This window comes from Heloderma suspectum, chromosome 1 (assembly GCF_057233095.1).
Source record: "Heloderma suspectum isolate Gila_16-S chromosome 1, 16-S_ref, whole genome shotgun sequence".
Classification (NCBI taxonomy): domain Eukaryota; kingdom Metazoa; phylum Chordata; class Lepidosauria; order Squamata; family Helodermatidae; genus Heloderma; species Heloderma suspectum.
The window spans coordinates 154,252,198-154,267,322 of record NC_139458.1 but is presented as its reverse complement, the minus strand read 5'-3'; the positions used below and the strand labels follow the sequence as shown (position 1 = coordinate 154,267,322).

The window sequence follows — 15,125 nt, the reverse complement described above, 5'->3', positions numbered from 1 at the left end:
AGAGAAATAGATTTGGGTGTCATCAGCATGCTCATAACACCTGGCCCCAAATCTCTTGCTGATCTCTCCCAGCGGTTTCATCATGTAGATCTTAACATAGCATTGGGGATAGGATGAAGCCCTGAGGGACTCCACATAACAGCTCCTTTTTTGAGGAGCAATTACCCCCAAGCAACACCATCTGGAACCATCCTGAGAGGAAGGAGCGGAACCACTGCAGAGCAATGCCCCCAACCCCCACAGACGGTCCAGAAGGTTACCATGGTTGATGGTACTGAATGCCACTGAGAGGTCCAAAAGAACCAGTAGGGATGCTGTCCCCCTATTGATTCCCAAGTGAAGATCATGCGCCAGGGCAACTATGGCAGTCTCAACTCTGTATCCTGTTCTGAAGCTGGTTTGAAATGGGTCCAGGTAATCAGTTTCATCCGAACGAGGGATGCTGGAGAAATCCTCCATGGACCCCAATGAGGCCAGATTCTATTGAATCCGGCCCCCCAAAGTCCGTGGAGGATAGGATCGCCTACCTTGTCTTCCAGCGTGAAGTCCTTGCTGGCGGATCCTCCCTGCCGCCAGCTCCGAAGACCCAGCGATACAGCTGCCATGGCCATATCACCGGACTGCGGACGCAAATGGCGTCCGCTACACCATTTATGTCCCTGCTCTTTAACGTGATAGGCTACATAAAGATTTATGTAGCCTATCACAGTAAAGTGCAGGATGCAAATGGCGCTCGCTACGCCGGATGCCATTTGCAGATGAAGACCGGCTGTGGCTGGAAGACCGTCCACGGCCGGCGGCTCTGCAAACTCACTGTGGAGTGGAGCCAGCCAGGGAAGATTCCAGGGGGAGGACCGGATTGTCTCCCCCCCCTGCGGACCCCCCAGCAGACCCAGGTAAGTGGGGTTTGTACACCCCTATCCAAGACTGCTTGGAGTTGAACGGCCATCATCTTCTTGATTACCTTGCCCCCAAACGGTAAATTACTTACTGGCCTATAATTATTAAAGTCCAGGGGGTCCAGGAGGGCTTCTTTAGAAGCTGTCCAACAATTGTTTCTTTCGGACAGGATGGAAAATTACCTTCCTTTAGGGAGGCATCAATAATATTCAGCAAAAATTGTTTTACCATCTCTCCTCCCTGGACTACAAGCCAGGATGGGCAAGGAGCGAGAGGGTTGGTTGTCTTTTCGACTAGAGCAAGTAACTAAAAGGAGAGCAGGTGCTGGGAAGGGCGCCCGCCACTCAAACCAGGCAACCCTGGGGTAGATGGACTCCGTATAAGGCAACTGTTCATATATGTAGATCATACCACGCTTTCGATCTGCGCGAGGGGCATCATCACGCTCCAGCCACAGGCACGCATGGCAATCAGCCTCCTGCCCTTCCTCTTGGGATGGTGTTACTTCCAGTCAGTTACGCGGCACTGAAGCCCCCGGAGGAGTCAAAAACACCCCCGCTGCTCTTTCCTCTCTCGCTCCGCAGGCGCCCGCCGCCGCCGCGGCTTCCACGCTCCCCGCCTCTTTCCTTCCAACCAGATTGGCCGGGAAGCCGATCCCTCCGATCAGCTCCCGGAGCCGTCCAATGGCCCAACGCGGCGGCGGCGGCGACCCCAGCCAGCCGCTCCGAGGCGAGGGCGGGGCCGCGCGGGGCGGAGAGGGGCCGCGCAAGGGCCGGCTTGGAAGGGGCGGGCTCGCGTGCTCCCCGCCAGCTGGAGCGGAGGCGCGTGTGAGCGCGCGCGGGGCCACCTGGGCAGCCGCCGCCCGCGAGCCTCGCCGCGCGAAGCCGGCCCGGGTCATCTCGCCGGAAAGGCCAAGGCGGCGGCTCCCCGCGGGAGCGGGTGGCTGCCCTCGGCAGGGCGAGGAGGACAGCCCGCCTGCCCGGCTTGGGCGGGGGAGAGGGAAGGCTGCCTCCTTCCTCCGCGGCGGTCCGTTGAGACCCAGCTGCTGCAGGCGGGCGGCGTGCGAACAAGCAGCGAGGAGGCGGCAGCCTTGGCGGGGCTTTTATTTTTGTTATTTTTCGTGGCCTCGCTGCTTCAGCAGAGAGAGCCGGCCGCGCCACGCTTCTTGCGGCCGCCGCCGCCCCCTGCAGTGGAGACAGCGCGTCCTCGCACGGAGGCAGCAGCGCGACGGCGGCGTTCCGGCGGAGACGGAGAGATGATCCAGGGACGGGGATCGCTCTTCTCCCGCCCGGCCAGCCGGTCGGCCCTCCCCTCGCGTTCTCTTCCCCGCCGTCCGTCCCTCGTTTGAATCGCTTCACTGATGGATTGATCGGATTTTTGGGTTGATGCTCCATCCCAAGGGCAAGCAGCGTTGCCGTCCCAGCAGCCTCAGCTCGAGTCTGAGTCGAGAGCTTCCAGTAAACGCGTTTCAGTGGAGGCTCCGGGGCGTGTTGTTCGCGCGCCCCTTCCCCGTTGCGGCAGTGCCGTTCTCGCCTTGAGAAGGAAGAGCTAGGCGAGAGGGGCTTTGGGTTTATTTGTTTGTGGGGCTACAAACCGATCTGTAGGGGCACCTTTTCGAAATCGGAGGGGATCAAGCAATGGCCCAGCCGGCTTCCAAATGCCTCCAGCGCTGGCGCTGTGCTTGTCCCCTGCAACATCTCTCCAGATGACCGACAAATAGGCAGTTGCCCCCGGGGCAAAATTAAGAATGACGATCCTGGGTGGCTTTTCTGCGCTTCCTGGACAGCATTATCAGCGACTGAAATATGCTGCCTCTTTAGTACCTTGCTGACAACCAGATCCTCTTGCAGTGGGAGGACCGACCGCCCTGACCACACACACACACACACACAGAGGACTTACTGTGGTGGCTTCTGTTGATGATGCTTACAAAGTTGCATTCGGACTGGATGGTGATCTTGGCTTAAGAAGTGGAAGGAAGAAAAATAATCCTGGTGCCTTTTCCTCCGTTGCTTTCTATGCATGCCAGTGTTGTGGTTTTCAATTATTGATGCGCCAAAAAATGGCCAAAGCTCTGGGGATTTGAGAGAGAGAACGGGAATCCTCACCAGAGGAGCAATCTTCCATAGGGAGGGGAGCTTGCCTCCCAGCTCTGTGTGTAGCTATTTAAATCCTGGATCCAGAAGTCTCAACTTATTCCCAGCTTCTGGAGGGAAGGGAACCTAACTGGCTGCCCAGGCTGCCCAGCTGGCTTCTAAGAAGGATTTGAATTCCTTCATCACTGGGAACTTTGTTTTATTTGGATTCAGCCAGGACTGACGTGTCGAAAGTGCTTGACATTTTATATCTCCATACACCCCTACTGCACTCCCTGCCATAGGATGAGAGATGCTGCTCGGAAGAGTTGGCTCTTCCTTGCCATGAGTGGAATTTCATGCGGTTGATTCTCTCCCACCCATTCCTTTATAACTTGTTCCACGGCCCCTCCTCCTCCTCTTCTGCCCTGGCAGGACATGTCCCGCTCTAACAGTGTGAGCCCTCCGGGGTTTGGAGCGCCTGCTGTGCCCAGAGCTGGAGGTGCGGAACAGCATCGCTCTGCCTGGGGAGCAGCTGAATCCAGAGCAAATGGCTATTCCTACCCGCTTCCTACCAGGGCCTCAGTCAAGAAATCATCCCGTATGGCGAGCAGGTGGAGGAGTGAGGAAGAGTATGAGCTGCCAAGCAGCAGGAACCACGGGGTAAGTGGCTGCAGGATGATGAGCTTCAGGTCCAAGTCTGCTTGGCAGGATCATGGGGGTGACAAGAGCCACCCATCCCACCGGGCAGGAGATCCCTCCCTTGCCACAAGTCCTAGGCGCTATGGCGGGGAGCAGGGTGAGGTGCGTCCACGCTCTGTGGAACTGGGGCTAGAGGAGAAGCGCATCAAGGCCAAGGTTGATGAGCTGGCGGCGGCGGAGGAGGAACACCTGGATGAGGAAGGGGGGTCTGAGATGGGCTTCTCCATGGGCAGCTGCTGTGGCAGCCTGCTGCAGATCTTCAGGTCGAAGAAGTTCCAGTCGGAGAAGCTGGAGCACCTCTACCAGCGCTATTTCTTCCGTCTCAACCAGAGCAGCCTGACCATGCTGATGGCAGTGTTAGTCTTGGTATGTCTGGTCATGCTGCTCTTCCACACGGTTCACGGCCACTACCAGGTGCCCTATGTGGTGGTGCTGTCCCTGGCCATCCTGCTGATGGTAGCCCTGGGTGCTGTCTGCAATCGCAATGATTTCCACCAGGACCACGTGTGGCTCATGTGCTACTCTGCCATTCTGGTGGTATTGGCCGTGCAAGTGGTCGGCTGCTTGCTGATGCAGCCCAGGAGTGCCTCGGAGGGCATCTGGTGGACTGTCTTTTTCATCTACAGCATCTACACGCTGCTGCCAGTCAGGATGAGGGCTGCAGTTATCAGCGGCGTGGTACTGTCTGCCATCCACCTGGCCATTTCTCTCAGAATCAACGCAGAAGACAAGTTCTTACTGAAGCAGGTAAGGCTGAGATTTTTGGATGTTTTGGAGGTTTCTGGATGCTAAGAGCAATTTGGGTGTAATTCATTTTGGGAATTCGGAACACCACTTTCCTGGGAACTGTGCCACTCTACCTAGTGGCATTGTGGGGGACCTGGCTTATAGATTGCCCTGAAGTGTGCAGCTATGGATTGATGTTGTCGTTATTGATGGTTATATTCCCTTCAGCCTTCTGAGTTTGATTGCCCTGTGCTTCTTTTAATCATGTTTTGTCACTGAATGATGTTGTTTGTCTTTAACGTAAGAAAATATAAATGTAAGTAAGCTGTCAGCTGTAACTGGATCACAGACCCAGTGAATTCTGGACCCATGTTTAATGTATTCAACTAGAAAACATGAAGAGAATGGTTTTCCTTGCTGGCCAGGAAAGAAATGTAGCACTGCTGAATAATAGGTTCCATTTAAGAATCTGTACTACAATCTGTTAAGGGAGGTGAAGTTTACTGGGAAAGGTAATTTTATTGTACAAGATGACAGAAAAAAACTCATTTGGGATGAAGACTGTATATTTAACCTTTTATTCCTACCTCTGCAATACTAAAGAAAGAAAGCCTTATATTAAATGTTTCCAAATTACCTCACTTCTCAGGGAGATACTGTTTTCTGTTTAATAAAAATAGACGCTTTGTGTGTGGCAGGGGCTTGCTTATAGCTCTCAGGACACTTTTGTCATTTTAAATGCTGTATGTCATTTTGATGTGCCGGCATTCACTTCATGAAGGTAGGGACCAGGTGTTGAGATCCACCTGTTGCAGTACCAGGTCTCCACGTATACAACTGCAAAAGAGCATGAGAGTTCATAGCTAAAGGGAATATTTGATGTGGTGTGGCTTGGATGCATTGTACATGGCTTGCTTTTATGTCCCAAGGACTTAACACTAACTTTGTGTACCACTACATGCATGCATATTAACTAGCTTGAAGACAAAAAAATGAAACCATTCAGTGAGGAATATATTGTGAAATGTCTCCTAAATATGCTCATATTATGTTTTGTCTTCTGCTTAATTTGCACAGTATATATCCACCTGTGACTAATTAGCATGGAAGCTAAATGTCAAAGGTAAAGTAATTGATTCACAAATATTTTGGTAAGAACCTACCTGTGGAATATCTGCCTCACACTCTGGAAAATCAGAGGCTTCTTGTGCTACGGTGTACACAGAATCCAATACAGGCATGGTTATACATATAAGCTTCTCATGACCATGGAAACTGCTTGGTTAAGCAGTTTTGAGTTTGCTGAACTATCACTTTGGCAGATCATTCCATCTCTCTCTTTCTCACCTGAATCTTTGTTGATGAAACGGCTTAAACAAAACTGTTTGACCAAAGAAGCAAATGAGGAGTTGTCATATCTTGCTTCCATCTCCTATAGTTAACTTGGAAAATCTTTCCATGCCTATCATTCATTGCCTTTGAATGGACACTTACAGACTTCTCACAAGTTCAGGGCTAAGAGCATAAGCAAATCCCTGGATTAAATCTCACCTCAGGTATGAATTTATTATGAGACTTTAAGGAAGTTGTTATTCTCCCAGCCTTAGCCCCTACTCATGAGCAATGTGAGGATGATAATATTTGTCTACCTCATTTGGTTGTGGTAAGGTACCGAGATCATTCATTGAGTGAGCCTTTGGCTTGTGCACTCCCCCCCCCCCCCATGTGTTTCAAGTCACTTTTACTTTCCTGTTTAGTACAAACGACTTTTGCCACAGTAATACCTGAACTGCCAAATGATGGGTGACTTTTGCCCTCTGAACCAGGATTGGAAACCATAGTTTGACAGATGTAATGGCAAACTATGGCTTATGCTAAACAGAAGTAAATATATTAATCAGAATGCATGAGGAGGAATTGGAAGGGACTGCGTGAGCCCAAGAATTGTTCATCTCATGACAAAGTATGGTTTGGCATTGCCTGTGAAGCACTTAAAATACTGAAACTTGCTATATAAAGACTATTATTAGCCAGCAATATCCTACAGCTTCTAATTACAAAACACGAACCATTTGTGCTATAATTTACTGAACTTCTTTTTAGCTTAGTTCAAATTATGGGACAGGTCTACCTGATCTAACCTGTTGTCTTCTAGGCTGAAGGCAAAAGCTTATGTTTAGAGCCATCTGATACTAAAATCAGTATCCGCAACTGCCTCACAACTGCTAACAGGCCTTTTGTTACCTAGGCTGAAGCTTGTTACCATGGAAATCTAATTTTTCTTTGACACTGTCTTGCTGATTCATATACTTTTCTTTGGTTTTCTTTCTTGTTTTGAAAAGAAAAAAAGTGTGGAGATAGATCAAGGCAAAATAAATGATATCATTTTCATGCCTTTTCAGTCTTTATTTCACTCTATTTTAACGAATTCTGTGTATTGCTGTTAATCAGTAGTGAAACTCATAACTGAGGCTGCAATCCTGTACCTGTTTACCTGGGAGTAAGTCTCATTGAACTCCATGGTGCTTACTTCTGAGTAGACAGACATGTGTAGGATTGTATTGCACATGGCTAATACCTGTGATTTCTTAGAAACAGTGGTTATATCTAGAACTGTTGTGTGTCTCCCCTCTTATTTGAAGGCATTCTTGATCATACTACATTTGCCAATAACGCTAAAGTCAGAAACACGTTATTTTGCATCAAGAATTGTTACTTTTCAGTCTTTGTGATTCCATGATGTCGCTCCTAATCTAGAGGGCACGTTATAAAATATCTGTCTCTGTGTGAAATATACATATGTGTGTTTGTAAGCTCTGAGAAGTTTCACTAGTCTTAACAAAATGCTTTTTGGCTCCCCTCAAAAATCCTCACTTTAGTAGAAACCTCCAAATTCATTTCAAAGTCCACTTTAGGTGACATTTTAAAGGCAACTCTAAACATTTCGTTTCTTTCTACCTACTGATAGTTATTCATATATCTGTTGGTCCAGAGTGTTCCAGCAGACTGTGCAGATCCATAGGTTCATATGTTCTAGTAGTATTAGTTTTATGACAATGTTCTTTTTAGTGCAGTGCTAAACGTATCTAGGTATGCATGAAAGACAGGAGCAATGAACAGTTTACTGAAAAATAGAATGCAGTATACAGAGAGAGAGAGAGAGAGAACTGGGCTCTGGGGTATAAACTATATTCGGAAGTGCTACTTGCATGCATACAACATGCACAGAATCGTTTCTGTAAGTTAGTCATACAGTTTTTGTTGTAGTCTGTTGGAATTGGCATTAACCTAGTATTAACTGTCAATGACCCGGACAGTCATAGCAATTAAACTGTTTTCCCCCAAGCATTTTTATTTTAGTCCTTTTGCTTTCCCAGCAGAGTCCTGATAGCATAGTTTGGAAACAGCTGCACTATCATGTGTCTCTGTTTTATAACTCTTCTCTGATCCAAGCTAGGCTCCCAGCTGTTTAGACCTTTTACCAACGCCTGTGTCACAACAATGCACTCTTTTAATGCTCTGTCCTTGATGTGTGAGAACAAGCTACGTGTGGTGCCTCTTGTCGCTACAGGCTTGCATTAATTAAACACATATGATCCAGTTGTATGTTGGCTAGCTTTACTATGGATGTAATAATAACCCACTTGTTCCTTTCTGGGGAGGATGGAAGAGTATTTGTATGTATGTAATATGTATATGTCCCCCTGCAAAAAAACATGCTCTTATTTTTGAAAAGGGTTGAACTGACTGTTTCAATGAAATCACCTGACATTTCAGATAACTATTAAGCAACTCAAGATGTTTCTTGTTGAATGGAATCTTACTAGACTGTAGTGTAGCAGTGTAAACCCCAGAGGAAAAAAAGCCTTAATACTAATACAGTCCTGTCCCATGGACACTTCCTATTGTTTGTCAGTTACGTAGTACTTCTGTTATATTTTGAGCCAAAAAAATCTGGTTTTCTATCTCACTTGATGAGACTGTTCCTTTGTGCTATAATGCAGGAACAGGCAACATCGTGCCTTCAGATTTTTTGAACTGCAACTCCCATAATCCCTGACTATTGGCCATGCTGGCTAGGGCTTGTGGGAATTGTAGTAAAAAATCTGGAGGGCACCAGGATGCCTGACCCTGCTATAGTGTATGCCTTAATCAAGTTCATCTCCCAACTACAACAACCAAAAATCCCAGGCTAGTGCCATAGAACAGAAACTTCGTGATGTGCTTTTATGTTGATATGGTGGACTTAACTGAATCCCTGCCAGAGCTTTGGTGTTCTGGTTTATTAACTGTGGCCAAAAAACTAGGGTTGGCATGCTGGTCAACTAGCCTATTGAATATTGTCAACTGGCCACCTGTTTTTGTTTTGTTTTTTACTCAGGCCAAATATTGCTACATCAAGACTGTCCTTGCGTAGGGGGCAGCCTACTTCTTTAATTGGATTACGGTTGTATGTGATAGTAAATGCAGAAATGAGAGGTCTTTCCTCCCTGATCTATACATTCTCTTCAATTTGGAGCAGGCATTCCCTGTGCTGCAATAAAACCATAATCACTTTAAAAAACCTGGTTTTGTCTTTTACAATCTTTATTACACTTCAAACAATATATGTAACTGGGCAGTCCCTGTTGTTCCAAGATAAAAGCCAAGAATAGCTGTTACAGTTTGTGAATATCACTTATATCTGGGATGGGCAGACTTGTGGAATTTTATTCTGTGTTTTACTAGAACCTTGAAACCTACAAATCAGAGCCAGGTGCAAATTCAGGTGGGGCAAGGCGGAGTGGTGTCACTTATCTACTGCACCCTGTGACCCGTACACTGTACATATAAATGCAAATCTAGATCCAAGTTATGTTAGATCAGAGATTCTAACAAAAAACTCTTACAGTGGCTGCTAGAGCTACACAACCACTTAGTCAAAAGCAACCAATTAATACTCTTATTTTACAAGTGAGACATGCTGAGAAATAAGCGATTAGCACAAGGCCAACCACAGTGCTTTGTTTTTAAGCATCAAAGAAATAATAAGTAGTTGTGCATATTACTATTACAACTTCTAAGTTACTGAGATTTTCGGACTCCTATTTTAAGAAACACTAAAATCTAACCCATCATACTTTAAAAGGTATATGTTATTCTACTTTGATGTTTCACTTATTGCATCCATAATGCTTTTAAGGCTGCAATCCTATATGCACTTACCTGGGAGTAAGCCCCATTGAACCCAGTTTCATAGGAAGGCTGTTTTTCTTGATCCTGTATCAGGTGTAGTGAGCTGTAGCCACAATAAATCTATGAAGACTGAAGGCAGGGAAGACAACTGTTTGGGGAGACTACACACAACTGAGATGTAAACGTTTGTTAACAGGCTATTACTTAAATAGGTTAAGCTAACAAAGTATCATTTGCTTTCTTATTTTACTTTGTAAATTGGGTGTGACTTGAAGCTTGTTATCTCTTGTAGCCTGTCTGGCTCTTCTTATAAAGCTGGAACATTTCTGGGATGTTATTTTTATTCTTGCCTTGGTCAGTGCAACAGAAACTTCTTGAGTACCTGCCATTAACTGTACATGGCGTGCAATTAACAACTAAACACTGGAGATTTTTATTTGGACATTGTAGAGTGGACCTGTTATCAGACAGTTGAGCTTCTACTTGGTTGCGGTAATGATGATATGCCAAAACTGTTCACAGGGTTTTCAGAATCCAGGCAACATAGGCAGGGCTGTTCGTCTTCTGTGATGCCACATGCCATCCAGTAACAGCTACAAGCACCTTATCTGTATAGAATCTTCATCTGTGAAGTGATCAGCTCTTGGTTAGGTCATTATTGGGACTGGTTCACGCACCCATGTTCATCAGTTCATTGCAGCTTGTGAATGTGCTTTTGCATGCCACAGAATTTTCACCATCCCCTTAACTCACAGCTGAGTGTGTTTATCAAGTGATGAAAAATCAAGTTATGTGTATGTGTGAACCAGTTCTTCTACCTAGTTAATCCATGGCAGAAGTGGCATGATATGAGATTCTGTAATGTCATGCAGAAAATAGTGAATGTATTTATTCATTTATTGGTTACATTTATATCCTGCCTTTTCCTCCAGGGAGTCCATGGTGGCATAGACGATCTTCCTCTCCATTTTATCCTCACAACAACCCTGTGAGGTAGGTTAGGCTGAGAGTCAGTGACTGGGCCAAAGTCACCCAATGAGGTTCACGGCTGAGTGGGGACATAAGCCCGGATCTCTTGGGTCCCAGTCCAAAATTCTAACCCAGGGGTAAGCAATGTGGTGCCTGCAAGGACCAGTAGGCCCTTGAACTCTTTCTTGTCACCCGCCAAAGTGCCCTACCCCTCCCACTTAAAAAATAAATCAATACATTTTCTTACCAGCAACTGGGATTGCTATGAAGTAGGTTTCTGTTGGCGTGGAAAACTGTGAGTTCAAATGAGTAGTTTAGTATGTTGGGGCTCAGACCCCACCTCTTTTGAGCAGGTTACTTGTCCTTCACACTTCCATGGGAGCCATTTTGTGGTGGTTCCCAGGACAATCTTTCAAATTGCCAAATGTGCCCATGGCCCAAATGGGTCCATGCCTACCCTTGCTCTAACCTCTGTGCTACGCTGGCTCTCATTAACATTGGTTAATGTTAGCACCATGGGAAAATAAATGTTCTGTATTCTTTATCCAGCTAATGATCCAGGAATTAGGTGACTTTTGGAGGGGAGAATAAATGCTTAGATTTGCACAGATTCATTGTTTAATGTGTGATAAGTCATTTTTACAATCTAAAAAAAGATAAAGGCAGACTCCATATTATCCAGATAATCTGCACATGCATTACTTGTGATCTGCCAAGACAAATTCAGCCCTTTATGGGCCTGTAGTTTGTGGGGCGGGGAGGGGGGGGAGAGGCTTGTAGCCAGGGATGAGCTGGGTGGGGCTAAATCTTCTCTGCCCCTGAATTTTTTACAAGCAAATAATTAAACAGTTTATAATTTTGTATTTATAAGGCTTGCAAACCAGATGAAGTGCCCCCGTACTCCCCTCCTGCTTTTAGGCTGGCTGTGGTCTGGCCCTTTATGGCAGCCCATGAGGGGATCAACAAATGCTCTATTTTTTTGACTGCCTGGGACTGTAAAAACTGAGGGGGAGGATTCAACCACTGTCTCACCACATGTGGCTGGTGGGCTCTGTTCACCTTGGTGGTCATAAATTGTGCGGGTCTGACCCAGATTGTCAATTAATTTAACCTTTTCCGGGATAAAATGCATTTTCCTTAATTTGATTATATGACCTTTAATTTCCCCTGCTCTTTTTCAGCTGTTTGGGAGCGTCCAAATATTTCTTTGATAGTACCTCCTGCTCTGCCATCTTCATCTTTCTTGAGATTGGTGGACAATGGACTGGCGTTCATTGCAATGAAATTCATGGGATCTATGGCTTTGCTTGTAACAGTTGTCTTATAAAACTTGCTTTATATAACGCATTAGGTTTCACTTAAATTTTCTAGGAAGCTCTTACTATTCAATCCTTACCTTCTCTCCCCCCGTGCCTTCATGCAGAAGTAGTGTGTAAAAGCATTGAGATGAAATCTCCTCCTATAGAAGCAAATAAATTACATTGTATTGGTGCACACAGTTTTTACAGGCTCAATAAAACATTAAAGGGTACATGGGAAATCAGTATACAGTTCTACAGAGATCTTTCTATTGAATGGTTGATCAATACTAATTGGGGCCTGATGCTAAATTCCACAAGCTCTGCAGGACTGAGCAGTGATAATCTACAAAGCCATTAATCTTTTTTTAGATTAACACGAACTCTGATTCTTCCTGATTATTGCTGTCTATCAGAAGAACTGGTAATAAAACTGAGCCTGTGACAGTGCCTATATATTTGTCTTAGAAGCAGCGGGTCAAACGTTCAGTGCTTATAGTGCCCTCTGTGCAGAAATTATTAGGCTTTTATGCACTCTTAGCTCAGTAGTGGTTGTGTGTTTCAAAAAAATATTAGCTATTTTAAGGGGTTTTGTTTTGGAGGCCTGGGTTTTACGATGCTTAAATACAGACTTAAGGGCTTCAAGGGCTGGATGTGCCTAATCTCATCTGATCTTGGAAGCTAAGCAGCATCAGCCCTGGTTAGTACTTGGATGGGAGACCGCCTGGGAATCAGGCTTCCTGCATTGAGAAGGGGGTTGGACTTGATGGTCTTGTAGGCCCCTTCCAACCCTATGATTTGGCTACTGCAATGTGCTACACACTGAAGAAGGTCCAGAAACTTTGACTGCCCCAAAATGCATCTGCCCATCTATTGATTAGTATAATCTGCAATAAGCATTATATGATCATCTTAAAACATCTTCAGTGGTTCCCAGTTTCTCTCTGGACCTCATTGTTAAGGTATTGGTTTTAGCCTAAGCAATCTGGATCTTCAGGAACTTGGCAAGGATCTTCTTTGCCTCCACCCTCCATAGATTAAGATCTGCTAAAGAAGCCCTGCTCCAAATACCAATGATTGTAGACATTTAGGTTGCCTTCAGGGAGTAAAGTTTTTAGTATGGTAACTCTGGAATGATGGAATTCTCTGCCCCTGAAGCTTTGGGGTCGACAGTGTCTTGGCTTTTTTGCATAAGTTGAAACACCTGTTTAAGCACTCCTTTAGAGCATGGGCGAGAGGGTTGGCTGTTAGTAAGATAGATGGGTTTTGTTCTATGGTTTGTATGTGTCATCTTCGTGAATCTGAGTATTGTTGTGTTTAATGGGCACACATGGCCTTTTCTCTTTCTACAGCAGACAAATGGAATCCCTGTGCCCACACTCATTTGGAGCATTGCCTCTGTAATTGCAGGTACTATTGGAGGAAGATTGCAAACCCCATTATTCTCCAAGAATGCCTGACATTGCAAAATGAATCAACGTACTAGTTCCTCTGCAATATAATATTTGTAGCAGAGTATGTTGAGCTGGGAGAGACAAAAGGGTAGTAGTTAAAAGACTATTAATTGGGGGAGATGGGCATTCTGTATTATGTAAAATAACTATCATGTACCTAATCAAGTAAGCTGGGAAAAGACTTCATCTCCTTTATTGCCTGCTGTTAGTATTTCCCAATAAGGGCACAATCCTATACATATTTAGACAGAAAGAAGTCCTATAACTCTCAGCATTCCCCTGCCAGCCATGCTGGCAAGGGAATGCTGGAAATTGTAGGACTTTTTTCTGTCTAAACATGCATAGGATTGCGCCTTAAGTCAATGTTTTTCTGTTCCACATGTTACGTGCTGCCTCACTTTGCAAAGGCTCTGGCATAGTTAACGTGTTTTTTTCTGTGGCACTTCCTTTAAAAAATGCCTGATACACTTCATAAACTAACATTAGATTTTCAAATAAGCTTTCTCTTCTTCCTCTGGAATATGTGTAAATACATGTGTGTTGCATATACATGCAATATTTTTGTTTTTACTAAGGCAAAGAGCAATCTAGAAATGTTTAATCCCACAGGATGTCAACTGGCAGGGTCAGCTATTTTGTTTTTTGCAACACTCCAGGAGACAAGATAAATCGCTTTCTACAAGGAGAGCTAGGTATCAGAGAGTTTTGTCATTGTCAAGCTACTAAAAAGCATAGAACAGTAATCTGTGGGAAAGGGGGTACCTCAAAGGTTTTCTCATATATTTCACTTGTGTTTTCTAAATCGCTGCCCTATAAAAACAGAGTATTGCAAAAATAGATAGAAGCATGCCTCAGTTGGAGAGCAGAAGTTCCTGTTGTGTTCAGTAGAGCTGTATCTTCCTAGATAATACAAGCAGTAAGGCCGTATCTTCAGTTACCAAAGTAGCCGTCTTTATGCCTCCATGAAAGCCTGATTGCTTCACCCTCTGCTCGAGCCTCAGAAATGAGAAATGTCTACTCACAGGGCAGTATCCAATGAGGTGCTTATACTCCCACCAGTTCCCTTCCACGCTGCTGATTCTGTTCCTCAAGCAGTGGGTCCTGCTGATTTAACTGCACAAGCGGGACCTGCTGCTTACGCAAGGGAAATTTAGTGCTTTCTAGCAGGAGCCTCAAAACACTTGTTTCTGCTCCCTTACATGAGCTGTGCTGACCTGACTCCTTCCAGAAACCAGTGTTTCCACTCATTCCATGCAGCACCTTGTACATGTGGCCTATGGGGAGATTGCATTGGATTCCCTTTTTTTGGTCATATACAAGTCAATAATGTCCACATGTGCCGTACTGCTTCAGAACATGTAAGTCAGCATGATAGTTCCCTAGTTTTGAGTACAGATATCTTCATAAGTTGCATTTAGTTCCTCTTTACAAAACTGCAGTTAAGATGGATGCATGCAGGGGCTAGGAATGTGGAGAAGTAGGCAGGAAATACCAACCGCTGGAATATGAGGGGAGAGAAAGTTGATATGAGCAGTGGCTGAGGAAATAACTTCAGGGAATGAAATCCGATGTCATAAAAGTGCAAGTCTTCTCACTGCATGGGTCTTTCTCCTCCATCCTGTGCCACTAGAAAATCTGCTCCAGAGTCCAGAGCAATTTTGAGGATGTATGGGGGGCTGCAGGGGGGAGGGGGAGAATCACGCCCTCCCCATTTCACTCATGGAAGCAGTTCCAGCAGCTGGCTACCAGTCAGGGTCTTCTACTGCCCAGAGAAGGGAGAATTCTGAATATGGAAGAATATGGGGGTGATTACCAATTTCCTCACC

The 15,125-nt window shown here is 45.4% G+C and overlaps 1 protein-coding gene across 1 annotated transcript in view; it reads left to right on the top strand.

Moving 5' to 3' along the window:
• Positions 1-1,663: 1,663 nt before the first annotated feature.
• The window catches only part of ADCY5 (adenylate cyclase 5), a 333,434-nt gene continuing 319,972 nt past the window's right edge, over positions 1,664-15,125 (top strand). Inside the window, exon 1 of the mRNA XM_084807397.1 lies at positions 1,664-4,424. Within this exon, the coding sequence (XP_084663523.1) occupies positions 3,414-4,424 (1,011 nt within the window). The 5' untranslated portion in view covers positions 1,664-3,413. The remainder of the gene's footprint in view (positions 4,425-15,125) is intronic.